The 18705-nt window shown below is 36.9% G+C and overlaps 1 protein-coding gene across 1 annotated transcript in view; it reads right to left on the bottom strand.

Annotated features, from left to right (window-relative positions):
* The window catches only part of sts (steroid sulfatase (microsomal), isozyme S), a 30505-nt gene that overhangs the window by 8068 nt on the left and 3732 nt on the right, over positions 1-18705 (bottom strand). Inside the window, exons 5-6 of the mRNA XM_079811579.1 lie at positions 4117-4531; positions 884-1020 (exon numbers count right to left, since the gene is read on the bottom strand). Of these exons, the coding sequence (XP_079667705.1) occupies positions 884-1020; positions 4117-4531 (552 nt within the window). The remainder of the gene's footprint in view (positions 1-883; positions 1021-4116; positions 4532-18705) is intronic.

Below are 18705 nucleotides of genomic sequence, written 5' to 3'. Positions count from 1 at the left end.
GCCTTCTTCTATGGGACATAAAAGAAGACATTTTTTTCGGCGTGTCTATTTACACTAAGTGCAAATAGCCCACCTTGTGGGCCGAGGCTATTTACATTAACTCCACCCACTAACAAAATAACGGAAGATGCTGCATTGTCAACAGCAGCAATAGTGTAGGTGTAAGCCTTTTGCAGAACTCACATTTCAAATCGGAAACGCATTTATTTTCAATAAAAATGAAGAAAATTGTTGAAAAGTGGAAATAAAGTGTTTAGGGTTAGGGGTAGGTGTAGGGAGGGCTTTATTGTCCCAATAAGGTGGCATCCATTTAATAATTTTAATAAATGTTATTTCATACCGTTTAATGTACAACAACACTGAGGTGCAAATAGTATCTTTCCACTATTTATAAGTATAAATAGCATCTAACTACCATTTCCACTCATTGCAATGAAAGTACTGCTATTTTACATAGTGTAAACAGAATTTCTCTCTATTTTCACTTTTTCACTAAATAACGCATCGCTAAGAAAATGCTGCTATTTTCACTAAGTGTAAATACCATCTATCACTAAGAAAATATGCTGTTTTCATTTAGTGTAAATAGCATCTATTGCTAGATCCGCAAGTAAGTGGTCACCAAAACTGTTTGGTTACTGTACCAATGTTCTTCATTCAGGTTTGAAACAACATGACAGTTTAATGTTACAGCATGTTAGGGATATTAATGGGATAGTTCAGCCAGGTTTGGAATGGCATGAGGAGGGTGAGTAAATGCTGACAGAATTTTCATTATTATGTGTGACCTTTTCTGCGATTTACTGGGGTACTTGCTTTTAAATTGATCAATTTATCTTTAGAATATTTATGTTACAGGGCAAAGTCAAAAGTCATTCAGTACCTACACTCCAGTCTACCTCCATGACAGCGTCACCATAGAGGCCATGCTGGCTCTTTCCCCTGAAAAGAGGAGAGGCAAAAAGTCCAGTGTGGACTTGAATGAATGAGAAGAAGAGCAAGAAAGGCCTCTCTGAATTCCTGTGGGGAAAAAAAACAAAAACAGACAACCCTTAATGTGCCATCTGACATAAACATTGGAAAAACACAAAGCACATCATTTCAGGGTTTTATTATCCCATCAGATCAGGGATCAGAGCCTGGCTGAAGGGGATTTGCTTTCATGTGAGTTTTCATAAGGCTTTGTTGATGACATGTCTGACAGTGCCTTACAAAGCATACAATAGTGCAAGAAGAGAATTTAAACTTGATCATTACTATAAGAATCTATCATTGGTTCTGCAGATGAAAACCACTATTTCCCAATAAACTGATCATCTGATAAAGCTAAGAATTGAGGCTGAGAGATACTGCATTTCAATTAGAGAAAGAACCAAATAACTGCCATTATTTACTCACCCACATTTCATTTTAAACCCTTATGACTGACTTTCTTCCATGGAGGGACCAAAAAATATTTAAAAAAATGACCATTTTAGTATCATAAAAGTGGTCCATATGATTTCAAATCTTTTTCAGATCTCTGAAGTCATGCAATAAAATATGGTCATTGTTCACTGAAAATTATATTTTTATGGTGTCTTTTTAGAAGTTTGAAAGCTTTAAGGCTGGAATACAGACTTCGTAGATTTGGGGTGGTCAGAATTAACAGAATTTTAACAGATTTCAGATTTCATGCCAGGCGTTCAGACAGCAACATTTAGATATCGGTTTATAATATTTTGTTTAGTATTATTGTTCTTTCTTGTGGTGTTCTTTTGCACTTTACTGTTCAAGGTTCATTTTAGATTATAATATAAAACATGTTATATAATCAAATTATTAATAGAATTTGTTACTAATAGTAATAATACTTATTTTATTTCTTTTTACAGAAAACATTACAACACAAACATTTATTGTTGTAATTTATAGTTGCCTAATTTCTTTGCCTTCAAATGTTAAACCATTGAGCCAATGCACAGGGAGATCTTAATGGTTATCTTTGTTGACAACAGATTTATAAACAATTCTCATTACAAATTTGGGAAGATGGTTGGCACATCGCATTCCCAAATACAAATTATAAGCGACTCAAACTGTCAGCACTTGCAGAGTTCGTGTGGAGTAGCATTTACTCTGAATTGGAAAAAAAAATGTATGAAAAAAAAAAAAAAATTATATATATATATATATATATATATATATATATATATATATATATATATATATATATATATATAATATGAAAAAATATTAAACTTGTTATTGAGAGGACAACAATGGAGTTTATCTTTTCAACCTGTATTCGTGTGATGTAATCCAATACCGTGATACAATTTTCAGCAGTTATTGTGATTTGAAAATGTGATACATCACATGCATAACTCGTTTTCATAATGGCCTGGCTGTATCGCTATATGTGACCCTGGACCCCAAAACCAGTCATATGGGTACTTTTTTTGAAATTGAGATTTATACATCATATGAAAGCTGAATAAATAAGCTTTCCATTGATGTATGGTAGAAAAGTATGACGTTTTGTGGTCCACGGTCACATATTGTAATAAAATGCATAATACTTCAGAAATCTGCAGTCCCCTGCTACAAAAATCATATTATATATTTTTTTCTATAACAAATATTTTAGAATAATATATGAGAAGCAAACTGACATGCAATGCCTAGGAGAAATGTGATGATTAAAACAACCAAAAGTTTGCTTTAAAAAATAAAAGTTTGTAGGTAGGCCTCATTTTAAAAATATGCTCAGTGCCCCCAAAATACTAAGACTGACCCTGAGTGTATGATGGGCACAAACATTTGTGTTAAGGCTCAAACACAGAGGATTTCAAACATGTTTGATATTTTGAGCCAATTTTAGAACACATACTGTTTTCTCTTGTCATGCGTCTCTTAGCAACAAGGCGCATGTTTCTGTGTGAGTTTGCGTTCGAAACAACTTAAAATTCTGGACATGTGCTATCCTCAACCGTTTAGTACATTATGTTTGGCTCAGTTTTTCTCTATAACCATTTTCAAAGTCAGCAAGTGTATGAATCCTAGTGTAAATTTAGTTGTGCAGTGTACTTCTACATTTTGTCCCCATGCATTGTAGTTGCAACAGCGACTTGTACCACAGAGAAAAGAGAGTAATACAGGTTTGGAATGAAAATTAGAATATAATGACAGAATTTCCTTATTTGGATGAAGTCTACCTTTAAATTCAGAAGGTTAATCAAATTAATAATGCAAAGGCTTAAGCAAGACCTTCAATTTCAATACAGACCTTTCAAAATGGATTGACTATTTCCCTTGATATTAATTCAGTCACTGCATTTGCTAAGCTCAAATTGATTACCAAAAAAAGCTTTTTGCACTTTAAAGGTCCTGTTCTTCGTGATCCTATTTTTCAAACTTTAGTTAGTGTGTAATGTTGCTGTTAGAGCATAAATAATACCTGTAAAATTATAAAGCTCAAAGTTCAATGCCAAGCGAGATATTTTATTTAACAGAAGTTCCCTTTCAAAGCCTACAGCGAACGGCCGGTTTGGACTACATCCCTGTACATCCTGCTTTAATGATGTCAGTAGAACAGTTTGTTGACTAACCTCCGGCCACAAGAATACGAGAAAAAGGGGGCGTGGTCTTGTTGCTCTTCCACGTGGAGAAGAGGAAGTGTTGCGTTCATGGTTGCGTTCGGTTGCGTTTGTAGTGTGTTTGTCGCCATGTCGTCGAGACGCTGTTATTTTCATCCCGGAGTCAAATCACCTTTGTTTGGCCTTCAGGGACGCTGTACTTTGAGCGTATGCATCTCCCCGTTATGGTAAGAGGCGTGATCTTTCCGGGCAACGTGCGCTAAGCTGCTGTCGAATCACCACACGGGAAACGCTGGCACAATCAGAACTCGTTACGTATTTCTGAAGGAGGGACTTCATAGAATAAGGAAATCTTCGAGCCGTTTTGAGGACAGTGAAAACAGCGGTATACAGATAAGTAAATTGTGTGAAAAATACTGTGTTTTTTAACACGCGAAACATGACCACATGTTGTATTGCACACTGTAAACACAATCAAAGCTTAAAAAAATCAGGAAAAACGGTACCTTTAACATAAATATAAAAAGTAGACACATACCTTTCCAGATACTCTATGGCTTCACTGGTCATCCTTTGAGTGAGGTTCTCTGATGTATATGGTTGCTCAACAATCTCCGCTCCTCGCATGACAAAGCAATTTAGATTGGGGAATGTGTACAACAACACACTAAAGAGACTCACCAACACCCCTACCAGGACCAGAAAAACAAAAACTACCTTCCTGGTCACAGTTATCGTCCCTCTAATATGGAGTAGCACCAAGGAAACCAGACCAATACCAAGGGTATTGTATGGGATGTGCACATGGACCTGATGTAAGACAGAGCCATGTCCAGGCTGACAATCCCGCAGGTGCGTCATAACGGTGCCGTAGAAGTAGTCAAAGCCATGAGAGTAAGGATGGTGGCAGTGGTCGGCACTGTCTTCACAGTTGAGACCCAGGTGCCATTTCCCTAAAAAAGGTGTTTATAAAAATCAGCAATTGATGGCAAATATTACATTAAAATGAGAAACATTCAATACTAAAGCATTTTGTTTTGCTTTAATGTTCATTCAATGGCCACGTTCAGACAGTAGCAGAATATGGTTGTCAGTTCTGTATTTGAGTCCTTAATACAGTCATGTTCACACACAGTTTTATGGGAGTGACAACTGCATTCTATAACCAAACTCACACCTAAATTTTCAGGACTCAATAACCAGACTGGACAACTAGTTGTCTATCAGGTCACGTCATTGTCTATCCGGTGTCACCCTGATGAAGGCTTGACGCCGTAACGCGAAGGTGTATTTGTCACCAGTTTTTTTTAAATGAATACTGCCATGATATATACATTTTTTTTTTAAATTCTTTCTATATTACCCGAGTGCCTTGGAGATTCCTCTATTTTTTTTTAGTTTGCACTATCCCGTACACACCCCGTGCAGCTTTCTTTTGCATTCTTTGTTTTGACGAACAAATTTCCCAGGTTTGCCAGAGACAACAAACTTAAACAATTAAACAATACCATTTGGTCTCTACCATTTGGTATCTCCCTTGGGTGTTAAAGGCAGCTTTGAGAAATGTCGATATCAGAGTGATTGCTTATTTAGACAATCTGCTTCTCTGCACTCCCTCTCAGAATGGGAACGGACAAGTAGATTCCTTCAGGATGTGCCTTTGTCTGTTGAGCCTAATGGCCTCGACATGGGTTGTTAATATCTTGGGGCTATTAAAAATGACTGGACTGCACTGGACAGCAACACAGTATTCGCGTGGCCACCCTCACCCTCAACTGTCAGTTGATAGGTTCTTTAGTCTGCATGCAAGACCCCTTATTTATAAGAACTAGAACCTAGTGAGGGCAGGGCTCGACATTAAGCCTTGTCATGTGCTTGTCCCTCAGACAAGTAAATCAGTCATTTACTTTTCCGAGTAGGATTTTTGGTGGTGTAAATATAATTCATTCTGAAGCAATATTTTCATCAGCTTTTACACTTAAATACGCATATTATTTATATTTACCCCAGGGTGTTATTTACCTTAATGAAGGCTTTTTTTTTTACCTTATTAAAGATATGCATCATCTTTCATGTCAAATTCTTACATTTGATCAATAAATGTAATTATAATAATAAGACACTGTAGGGCTGTTACCAATAAAATTGTAATTGTAATTGTAAATACGACTGCAATAAATAATGTTACGAGATTAATGTTTTAAATACATTTCTGAATATATACAAATAAGAAATGCTGGAAAAAATGCAATGATACTTTTAAACATAAAACTAAACCGCCAGTAGGCAGCAGCAAGTCACTTAATGAGTGAGTCAGTGAGTCATTCAGTCAACCGATTTTTTCAAAACACTTAATCATTCAGTAACAAAACACAGCTGACTCTTGCTTTTAGAGTGCACAATAGTTCTGCTGTGATCTTTGTTTGGAATTATTTTCGTTGGTGAAATGAAACAAAAACAGTCAATGTTGTGTCTAAAATGCAAGTAACTTAAAGGGATAGTTCACCCAAAAATGAAAATTAGCCCATGATTTACTCACCCTCAAGTCATCCTAGGTGTATATGACATTCTTCTTTCAAACTGACACAATCAGAGTTATATAACAAAAGTCCGGGCTAATCAGTCCAGTCCCAATCCAAGCATTATAATTGCAATAGTTATAGTTGCTCTGTTTTTGAAGTCCATCAAAAATACACCTGTCCATCGAATAATGTGCTCCACACGGCTGGGGTGTTCCAGCCGATCGCCTTCCATGGAAAACTGTTGAAAGTTGAAAGTGAAACTCAAGATGCGTACGTGACGTCATGACGAGCGTACCTGGTCGTGTTAGTCTTTCGATCGGCAGAGGACCTTTCAACACTTTTTCCATAAATTGAACACGGAAGGCGGTCGGCCGAAAATGCACTTTTTTTTAAAAAAGTTTCAAATATGGATATTTTTCTTACACAAACGCATCGATTCGCTTCAGAATGCCTTTATTAACACCCCGGAGTCGTGTAGAGCACGTTATTTGATGGACAGATGCACTTTTTATGGACTTCAAAAACAGAGCCACTATTACTCCAATTCTAATGCTTGGATTAGCATGGACTTTTGTAATATAACTCCGATTTTATTCTTCTGAAAGAAGAATGTCATATACACCTAGGATGACTTTTTGGGTGAACTATGCCTTTAATATTAGCTACTTGTTTATTGAACTGTAAAATCAATGTAACATTTACAATTGTGATAATATTCAGCAAAACAGCTCAGTTGGTTGTTTTATGTTACTTAAAGGTGGGGTAAGTGTCATTTCAAAACTGCTTTAAAAAAGTGTCTCGGGCTGTGGACCAAAATAAACTTTTAGCCAATCAGCAGAAAGGGGCGTGTCTACAAACGATGGTGAGAAGAGAGTGCTGCACATCATGATTCAAAATAAACGACACAGGGGGACATTAGCCGAGCGATGACAGAAAGAGAGAGATGGCAGATAACATGTGGAAAATGTCTATGGAACAAAAGAAGGCTTACGATCAGGCAAGAAGTATCAGCTTTCCAGCGCTGGAGAGAACTCAAGGAGCGCTAAGGCCGGTGGATAGAACTCAAGGAGCGCTAAGGCCTGCAATCTGCAAGCTTTTGCTTGAATATGCTCATGTGTCATGTTCGCTTGTTGATCGTATTGTCGTTCCCTTCAGCAATGATAAAGACCCATTCATTTCCACATCCTATAACGTTAAACTACTGTGTTTCAAGCGTCAGCTCCCCAAGTGTGTCCGAAAAGTAAGATAATATACTAGGGTTGTGCCGATGGACGATATCATCGTCCAACGTGATGGCTAACCGACATCACGATGGAGCGCCACCATCGTGATGCCACGCCCCCCGTTGAGAGTCTTGTGACAGGCACTAATCCTCTTCTATAGTTAAACTAAAAACTCAGCAGGGATTGCTCTGTAAATTAAATTGAGAATATAACTAATGCATATATGCTATTTTAAATACAGTAGTCTATGCCAGATATATATAGCCTACATTTTTAAATGATTTGAGGCTGAAACATCCATTTCATAAGCATGCGTTGATGTTTATTTTAGCACTTCCGTCAGTGAAACAACACACTACACTCTAAAAAAAAAGGCTCGTAATCATAGGGGAACCTTTTTTAGTGCTATATAGCACCAATTCTGGTGCTTCAGTGGTTCTTCAGCGGTTCTTCAGAGGTGCTATATAGCACCTTAGTCAAAGAACCGGTGAAGAACCTCTGAAGAACCGCTGAAGAACCTCTGAAGAACCGCTGAAGAACCACTGAAGCACCAAAATTGGTGCTATATAGCACTAAAAAAGGTTCCCCTATGATTACGAGCCAAGAACCATTTTTGGTGCAATATAGAACCTTTTTTTTTTTAGAGTGTACAGCCTATAAAACATCTAAATGATTATCAGTAAATAATGGTACCCTAAAGAATATAAGAAAATTAAAGATAGTTTAAAAATATTTCCCCGCAAAGATGTGTTCTTTTCGAATATCTTCATCTTCATGTGTTCTCCTGATGTTGCAAAGCAACACTTGTTGTAAAATGTCTGAATGAGCGAATTTTATTTTCCACAGGGTCAAGACATTCAGGCAATGTTTGATAATTCACTGCCAGAGAAAACGAAACTAAAATCACCGGGGTGTGTGTGTGTGTGTGAGTAAAAATGTGCCATTCAGATAAACTTGACGCATCTTACCAAGTTTAATAACAAGAACAAACTGTGTTAAATAACATTTTAAGAAAAAAGGTATTCGTCCTACAGTGTTTTTTATACTTTCCCACAGTAAAGGATGTGAATAGTTATAATAGACTTAAAGGGTTAGTTCACCCAAAAATGAAAATTCTGTCATTAATTACTCACCCTCATGTCGTTGGACACCCGTCAGACCTCCGTTCATATTCGGAACACAAATGAAGATATTTTAGTTGAAAGCTGATGGCTGAGAAAGGCTTCAGACAGGCCTCCATTGGCATTCAGTACATTGACACTTCCAAGATCCATGAAAGGCACTTAAAACGTCTATACAAAGTCTATCTCACCACAGTGGCTCTACAATAAGTTTACGATGCAACGACAATAGTTTTTGTGCGCAAAAAAAAATCAAAATAACACCTTTAACCAACTTGTTCTCGACTTCCGTGTGTGCCTCCACGACGCATGCGCGAGAATATGACGTAGATCCGGCGTTCGGACATATGACCCAGAAGCGATTTGTTTACGAGCAGAGGAAGACGCGCGTGTCTAAGCTGTTGGATTCTACATTGATCGTGCTTTAGGTCTTGGCGTAGTTCTCAAAATGGGGTTAAAGTGTGTATTTCATGGATTCCTGAACGCCGGCGCTACGTCATATTCTCGCGCATGCGTCGTGGAGGCACACACGGAAGTCGAGAACAAGTTGGTTAAAGGTGTTATTTTGATTTTTTTTTGCGCACAAAAACTATTGTCGTCGCATCGTAAACTTATTGTAGAGCCACTGTGGTGAGATGGACTTTGTAACGACGTTTTAAGTGCCTTTTATGGGTCTTGGGAGTGAAAATGTACTGAATGCCAATGGAGGCCTATCTGTAGCCTTTCTCAGCCATCAGCTTTCAACAAAAATATCTTCATTTGTGTTCCGAATATGAACGGAGGTCTTACGGGTGTCCAACGACATGAGGGTGAGTAATTAATGACAGAATTTTCATTTTTGGGTGAACTAACCCTTTAATTATAACCAAACGAAAGGAAATAACGTTTATAATCCCCTGCGAAAATGGGTGCGACGCGAGCGAAGATTTGGGAAAGGAAACGAGATGTCCATGTCCATTGGGATAAAATTGACTAGGCCTATTGTTAAAATTCATGGAAAATTGGGTGACCAGATCGCAAAACAGAATAAAGAAGTGCTAATTTATTTCCTTTGTAGGCCAAACAAAGCTTTGTGCTTCCCTCCTGTGGTAATATTCACGTGAAACAGCATTCACATTCAAAACACTGGGTTAGTAAAATAACTAAATTATATTTTTTAAGTAGAAAATAGTATTTATGTAAAGAGATATAGCCTATTAAAATAAAAAGAGCACAACTCTTCTTAAGTGAAAGGCCCTCACGTGCAACCTAGCGCGGATGAGTCATTATTTGGGTTAGTAAAATAACGAAATTATAGTTTTAAGTAGAAAATAGTATTTATATTAAGAGATATAGTAAATTACCTACCTAAAAAAAAAACACATCCCCCAACCCTATAATATACTCCTAATATATGTTTGTTTCCTTTGGTTTCTCTTTTCGTGATCGATACATAACCCTCTAATCTTGTCATATTTGTAATATGTTCGTTAATTGGTCTGTCGTGCTCGTGCTATCGAGTTGTTCATGAGAACTGTTTGTGTTTTTGTGATCGCTATAACCTTCTAATCTGGTCATAGGCCTAATTGTAATATGTTCATTAGTTGGTCTGTCGTGCTTGTGCTATCGAGTTGTTCATGAGAACTGTGTTTGTGTTTTTGGGGCGTAAGGGATGACTTTTTCATTGAACATTCGACCTGGATTACCATAGTAACACACATTGCTTTCACTTATTAGTGGCATCGTACCCTGGCCGTCTGGCACAGCAGATTCCGCCATAGTCATTGCCTGCGCTGCGTAGCCTACGTATGTGTGGGGCGGAGCTATCAAAATAGGAGTGAGACCCTTTTGGGGTAGGGCCGTGTTTGTTTTGGTGATTTGAAATATCAACATCGGTTACCAGAAAGCACTTACCCCACCTTTAACTGCATAATAAAATGATATAAAAAATGTTATAAAAAAAGAAAATCAGCATTTAGAATTTTTACCTCAGTATGTAGGCTATCTTCGAGTTTTTTATGTGCCGTTATGCTCATTAGTTTTGATTTCTCCACAAAAATCTCTCACAAAGAGAGCCTCAACACTATGACCTTGTTTACCAGAAAAAAACACTATCCATTATCAATCACTCTTTTTACACTGAATATAATTCTGACGTTTTGATGCCTCCCTAGTTATTTTTGGTCACTGAAGTTTTAATCAGGCTACTTGTCTGGTCGGGCAAGTAAAATTCACTTTCACTTGCCCCTTGTCCTGGACAAGCGAACAAGCATGAGTGAGGGCCAACTCTGAGTGAGGGTAAATTTCACGGAGGAAAGTCAATAAACATGAGCACTCATTAGCTGGGAGCCTGCGTTTGAGGGCAGAACAGTGAAGAGCTTGCTGCCCCCATCATTTTAATGGAGAAACATTAATTATCTTGAATTGTTCTTCTTGTTTCTGGTTTTGAAACTCTGCACAATTTCACTGAAAGCACTGCATTCTGGTCAGATCAGACAATCAGACATACATCAGCAGGGGGATACCCACTTGCCACAGCTGTACAGTTTGGCAGTTAAGTGGAGGAATGCATTATGTGTGACACTAATCAACTGGTGACTCAAGTGTAAGAGAGAAATGGATGTGTCATTTTATGAAGGACGCACATCATTTAAAAACCACTAAAACCATCCTGGAACTGTGGAACACACTTTCTCAATCCCCTTTTGAACCAAACATTTATTTCCCACAAAAGATGAAAAGCATCTACTTTTCCTAAAGACAGCTTTACAGCTTGAACGGTTTCCTGCAAAGTGGGTCAGCAAGCTGCACGCTCTGTCACTGTACCCCGCTTGCGTGCGTACCCACATTTGACCCTGAGATGAGCCACTAACTCTTTTAGCTGCCCGTCTGTAGAGCTGCTCGCTTTTGATCCAGTGGTATATCATGCTGTATCACTGATTTTGATATACAGAGCAACACAAACTATTATTAGTTAAAGTGCCCCTATTATGCCATTTTACATTTTCCTAATTTAGTTCTTGAGGTCTCCTACAACAGGTTTACATTCATCAAGGGTCAAAAAAACTTTTACATTTTCTTATAATATACATTGATTGCACATCACCACAATGTTCAATGATTCTCAAACAACTCGATGGATGAATCGGTTTCTAAAAATCCCTCCTTTCCACGAGCCTACTCTGCTCTGATTGGTCAGATGGCCCAGTCTGTTTTGATTGGTCTACTGCGTACAGCGCGTATTTCAGAAACAAATGGCCATTACCATAACTGAACTCCAGCTCCGTCCGGAGGCTTCCTAAAGCTCAGCGATTGTACACACTGTAAAGAGTAACAGGTAGTTTAAGACTGGCTTTAGATTTTTTTAAATGTACTGTAAGGGAATACTATTTTTTTGTTTTAAAAACTATTAAAATAATGAAAATATTACATGTTTTTGGTGAGTTTATAATGTAATAATTTTCTCATAATGTCAAAATTGTTATTACATTATGAGCTCAAGACTTTATTACATTTTAAGAAAATTATTACATCATAAACATTTTATTATAATAATAATGTAATAGTACTTATTACACTGTGCAGTTTTTACATTGAGCAGTTATTACATTAACCCCCGGTTTCACAGACAATGCTTAAACTAATCCTAGACTAAAATGCATGTTTGAGCTGTTTTAACTGAAAGAATCTTGCACTGACAAATCTTAAAATATGTCAGTGGCATTGTTTTGTCTCAAGATGCACACCAGCAATGTTTTTTTCTTGGGCACGTTTATAAAAGTTACTTAAATGTCCTAATTGAACTAAGGCCTAATCCTGCCTCAGTCTAAGCCCTGTCTGTGAAACCGGGCTTATGAGTTGCTAATGTCCACAGCTGATTTACAGTAGTATTTCAGTAAGTTAGCCAGTTAGCCAGATACAAACACAATATGAAACAATAAATACATTGTAAAGTACAGCGTCTTCTCAACATGATGCTATCCAGTATCCGCTGCAGTGTTTGAGGCGTTCGTGACGTGTGTTCGTGACGTCACAATGAAACGGCTTATGATTCATTTGAAAAACTATTTGTTTAATTGACTCAGAGTCGACTCTTACTTTTGAGAGACAATAACTTTATATTCGGTGCACTTTCAGATTTAAAACTTTACAGGATGTTTTCATTCACTTAGGACTATGTTAAACACTACATGAAAGGTAATTTTCAAAAATCTATAATAGGGGCACTTTAAATGTATTTTGTTGCAACCTCCAGCTTATTCCATTTTCTTGCAAAAGGTGCTTTTTCTTGCCATTATTTAATGTGTTAACATACAGTCATGTCATATCTAATATTTATTTTAAAATTGAGAAGATGTAATGAATGAACGAACGAACGAACGAACGAACAAAGGAACGAAAACAGAGGATGGTTTGAAACTGATGGTATTGAATCACTAAATCTGATCTAACAGCTGATGACAACTATATTTTGCATATATTTAAATGTAGATGTATATATACACTACTGTTCAAAAGTTTGGGGTCAGTAACCATTGTTTTACGAAATGTATACTTTTATTTAGCAAGGACACGTTTACTTTACAAAAAAATTACAGTCAAGAACTATATAATGCTACAAAAGACTAATCAATTGTTTATATTAAGTAATAAATTAATATATTCAAGTTTTTCTTTTGAACCCATTCATCAAAGAATCCTGGACAAAACCCTGCAGTTTCAAAAAGCAGCACAACTGTATTCAACATTGATAATAATAACTATTTTCTGGAGTATCATGTGATACTGAAGTAATGGCTGCTGAAAACTTAGCTTTGACGTCACAGGAATGAATCACATTTAAAAGGTAGCACTTTATTTTGGTCCTCTTTAGAAATTCTGTAAGTAAGGTTGCACCTACAGTCAAACCAAAAATTATTCAGACACCAGGGCCCGTACTCGTGAAAAATCTTAATGCAAAGAGTAGCTCCTAGCGAAAAAATTCTAAGAAAATTCTTAGAAAAGGTGGCCTTTTCCTCTTAAAATTAAAGACAAAATCCTAGTAAAGAAAAAAGTAATTCAGAAAGCATCTCAACCCTTAAAAGAGGTCTTAAGGTCCAAAATTGTTAGGAGTATGGATGAGGACTTTTAAGAGGCTTAAGAGTTTCTTTAGCAGCGGAGAACATGGACGAAACTCGAAGAGAGAGAAGAGGCATGAGTGAATTAATAAGACACTACACATTAGATCATGCAGGGATCTCAGCGTTTCCCCTACAATGTATTCACAGCGGCGCAGCGCCGCCGCTGGATTTTCAGCGCCACTGCAAAATCTTCACATGATCAGTAATATCACGACATTCACTTACACACTGTAAAGGAGAGAGAAAGAGATTGACGATGGCCAGAGAACTAAACAAAAATGTAGTCTGCTTACACTTTCACAATATCACAGGGCTGTGATATTAATCTTTTTTTCGCTTCCAAGGATTAAAAAAAGAAGATATGAGGTAAAACTATTATAAACTATGCTCGCGCATCGTCTAGCACAACTTCCTTCCCTTCACAGCGCGCGCTGTCATTTCTCCTCAAACATGCATTTAACGTCAGATTCAGCACAATCCGTGATTGTTGTCAAATGCACTCTCCACTTTGGCTAAATTGCAGAACGTGTTTGATTAAATGAAAAGCACAATAATCCGCGCAATAGACGCGGTTTCCAAGTTCAAGGCAGGCGTGTGTGTGTGTGTGTACGCACGCTGCGAAACGGACCGAATTGCACATATGCTTCGTGTGCGCGACTAAACCATCAAATACACAACAAAATAGCCTATATGTCAAAATGACAGGCTTGGAGAGTATTCACTTAAACACAGTTTAGCTTAAATGGGCGTAAAAGGGAGAATGATTTTAGATCTGCGTCTTAAAGGGGCAGCATCTAATAAACTTGGTGACGATTGAGCCATAATGTGAATCAAAACAACAATATATTTGATTAATAAAAACTTAAGGTAAAGAAAAAAAACATCATGTAATAATATTTCCCAATATTAGGCTACTGTTTTTTCTGATATTTTTGATTAAATAAATGCAGGCTTGATAAGCATGAGACTTTTTGCAAAAACATAAAATAGTATCCAAACACTATGGGGTTTTTTGTTGGGGTTTTTTACATATTGCCCCTTTCTTACATTTGAGCCCTTGCCCCTTAGGAACTTTCTGCACGTCCCTGCAGGATATTGAAGTAAATAGGCTATAAGATAGTCACCTTTTAAACTAATGAAAAGCTTAATTTGGATTTTAATGTTCAAAATGTCAATTTCTATCCACAAAACTTGCCAGAAGTCATGGTTTATTTTAATTTTTTATTTATTCCGGAGGTGCATGCCCCCGGACCCCCCTGACGAGCGGCTTGGTAACAACCTCCGGCACGTAACAGCACCGCTGCTGGAAAAAATTCTAGGGGAAACACTGGATCATGTTTGTGACCACACTTATTAGACACAGCGCAGAAATGCCATAGTGCCAGAAATGGAAGTAATCACTATTAACATGTTTGGCAACTGGAAAAATGCAACTATGCAGCAGTGATGATTTGGGTCTGTCACAACCTTCTATAAGTAAAGTGATCACACAATTACAGCAATTTCAGAATCGTATTGTGTCGCTGTTCATTTCCTATCAAATACATTAAGTACAACATTAACAGCATGGTAAATAAAAAATAAAGAATATATATACATATATTTATATATATATATTATATGTGAGAGAGAGAGAGAGAGAGAGAGAGAGAGAGAGAGAGAGAGAGAGAGAGAGAGAGAGAGAGAGAGAGAGAGAGAGAGAGAGAGTTATACATTTTTAAAACTAATAGCAAGTAAAATTGCTGGACATCTTTCTCAAGAATCAGTGATCCCATATTACATTAGCATGAGCTTGTAACCCCAGGAAAGCTTAAGCAATCATTCTACATTATGGGTGCTATATAATTGTATAGCATTCCAAAGATATAAGCCCCGCGTCAACTTGGACATCACTGCCCTCAATTATGAGATTTTACAGGCTGTATATTGCTGCACCATTCTGACTGAGTAGGTAAAAAAAAAGTATATATAATTTATTCATTTGATTCATACAAACTATGAAGAGATGATAGCCCAACCACTGGAATACCTAGAATATGAGTTCTGGAATCGAGCTATTTATATCTCTAATTAGATACTATTAACTATTTTAAAGGGGTACTTCACCGCTGGCAAAATGGACTTTCCGCCGAACCCCCTAAAGCAAAACACTGTCGTGTACAGCTAAGAAAGTTGTTGCCACAGTGTTCCATTTTTTACCATAATGCTGTTTAAAGTGTAGACATAGTACAGTATAATTTTCAGTGATAAACTGTGATAAGTGCTGGATTTTTGCTGATAAATGGTGTATTTCTTGATCCAAGGGCTTCTACTTTATGTAGATTTCATCCTAAGTGTGTATGAGATTTTGCCAGAACCTGTGCAAAATTCCCTTTATAAAGCCCAGTCAGATGAAGATTGTGAGTAGATGCATTTCCACCCCATCTTCTCCCCGATATAACATATATGGAGCTTACAACGCCTAGTTTTACTATGCATATGCTCATTTGCATATAATTTCCATATGCATATTCCCATTCACGTGATGCCATGTTTAATGGAACAAGACATTAGGAAAATATACGGGCGATATACGGGCACATTACACTGCTAAAAATAATGTAGTATTTTTTTTTTTATAAATATATAAAAATATCCATAAAAGCAAAATTTCATAAAATAAGCCTACTAAATAGTTTTTTTAGAGAAGAGTTATTTTAATTATTTTCCACTGGCCAAATAGTATTTTTAATAAAACAAATAAAAACTAATGAAATGTTTGCAATTTTGCCTTGGGTAAACATGTTTTAGGATGTTTATATATTTTTAATGGAAACAGACAGGCCTTATTTTTTGCAGTGTAAATACAATTGTCTGAGCGTCATTGACAAAACATTACAAAAAAAAAAAAAAACACTTCAAATCATACAGTTTATTTTACATTGTATCCTTTAAATATATATTTCATATTTTTTTTCATAATTTTTCATAATCATTGATTTGTTCTCGCGATAAATATTTTCTCAGAACATGAATTCTGCAATTTACTTTAAAGAGGAATTATCTTGCGCCAAGCACTCTTTGCTTTCATTAAAACGTTAAAACTTAGCATGCCACAGGTAAAGTGTTCAAAAGCAGCACATCCACTACATCTTTATTCATATAATTTTTCTTTAACTTCTGGATAATGACATTATGTCATTTGAGTGCTTAAATCCATTATTTAGTGGAATATTTATTCTAAATGTGTATATCAAAATGAAAGAGTTTAAAATCATTGTTTACTTCATTACTTTGCTCACTCCAGTAAAAGAGTGTGTTGCATACGCACAGTCTAGAGTGTGCGGATGGTGTGCGTATATTTACACGCACATATTTCAAGTTTATTTTTTATAAATCCTGATATGTGAAAAATTGCATATGCACATTTAAATGTTTTTTTTTGTGCGCACGTGTTAAGTCCCGGTAGTTGTTTGTGCCTCTGTGTGTTCTTTCTTTCTTTCTCCCGCCTCCTGTCAATTTCTAAGGCACGCCTACACGGGACGGCTATTGGTCCAGGAAGCTGTCCATCTTCATTAACTGCTAATCCTGTCTAGTGCCAGAGTTTAAAAGAGCGACAGGACGGACACGAGTACGGCTTTCCTGCTTCTTTGTGTTCGTTGTGTAATCTGCCCTTTTGTTTAGTTTTTGTTATGTTTGTTGATTTATTTACTTTGTATAGTTTTGAGTTGTTTTTTCATTTTCTCATGTGTTATTTTTGAGCGGATCCTTGGTCCATGGGAAAACTGGACAGGTAGCATGTCCCGTGACGTACACCTTGCAACACCTAGCGACTGTAATGTATAGACACACCAGCTTAGAAGTGAGCGCCACTTTTGTATGTTTTGTTTTGCTAGAGAGGATAGGTAAGTTAGGACGTGAGAAATGCTGAAGACTAGCTTTTCTTATTTTCTTTTCATCAGTTAGGTTAGATGTTGAACTTGAGTTAGATTGTTTTTGTTTTGTTCTGTTCTTTTCTTTGGTGCCACTTTTGTCCTTTTCCCCGGTTTACTATTTTTGTATTTTTCTATTGGTATATATTTAGGGCCCAAGCCCTGAAAGCGCGCAGAGCCCTATTATTTTTCTTAAGATTATTATTTTTTTATTTTTTTTTATCGACTTCTCGGGCACTTTTGGGGCCCTTACCATGCTCAAAAACTCCTGAAACTTTGCAGATACGTCGGAATCTGCGGTCATCAGGGCCGGGCTGAAGCTGGTACCCGGGCGTGGCAGGGGGGGCTCAACAGCGCCCCCTAGTAAATCTTTGTCTATATATCAAACACACTTGCGCGTACATGTATGAAACTCGGTACACATATAGATCTCATCGGGGCTAACAAGTTCCGCACTCATAGTCATAAACTTCGCCCAACAGGAAGTGAGCTATTTTGTTTCGATCATTGCCAAACACGGTCAGCATGAAAAGAACATATTCAGGATGCTAAATTGCGAGCAGATTTTTTATATCTCGAACGGTTTGGCCGTGGCGAAGCATCGAATTTATGGCGAGAAAAGGGAAACAGGAAGTGTGTTATAACTTGTGCAAACATTGACTGATTTGGATGAAACTTCAGCTGTGTGTTTATTGTAGGAAGCCGATTGCATGGATATGACTTTTGTGAGTCAAAGTTATAGCGCCACCAACTGGCAGCAGAAAAAACTACAGGTTGGCTACAGCTGCTGTGACCTTTGAAATCTTATGACATGAAATAGTTATTTTACATTTCATTTTATGGATTTAAAATCATATTTCAGCAAATGATAACTTCACATTAGAAATTAAACTATGACACTATATCACTATTCATACAGGACTAATTTACTAAATGACATTTGAGTTACAATTCTTATCACCTGACAGCTGTGATTTCATGTACTCATTCAGACAGAACTCTTTATTTAACAGAGGAATGCGTGTGTGTTTTCTATACATGTGCTTTACAGAAGGTCATGTTCTGTGTTTGCAAAGATCACTTTTGACACAGATGTCTTTAAATTAATTATTTACTGATATTCACATTTATTAAAAAAAATATTATTTCACATGACTCTCTACCAGTGTCTGTTTATAATAAACTTCCATAAAATGTAGACACACATCTTTCACTTACCTGACACTGATATTAAAATCATCTTTGCAGTTT

Source organism: Gobio gobio (genome assembly GCF_949357685.1).
Source record: "Gobio gobio genome assembly, chromosome: 3".
NCBI classification, from domain to species: domain Eukaryota; kingdom Metazoa; phylum Chordata; class Actinopteri; order Cypriniformes; family Gobionidae; genus Gobio; species Gobio gobio.
Note: the sequence above shows the minus strand (reverse complement) of the source record. Positions and strands in the feature narration are given on the sequence as shown.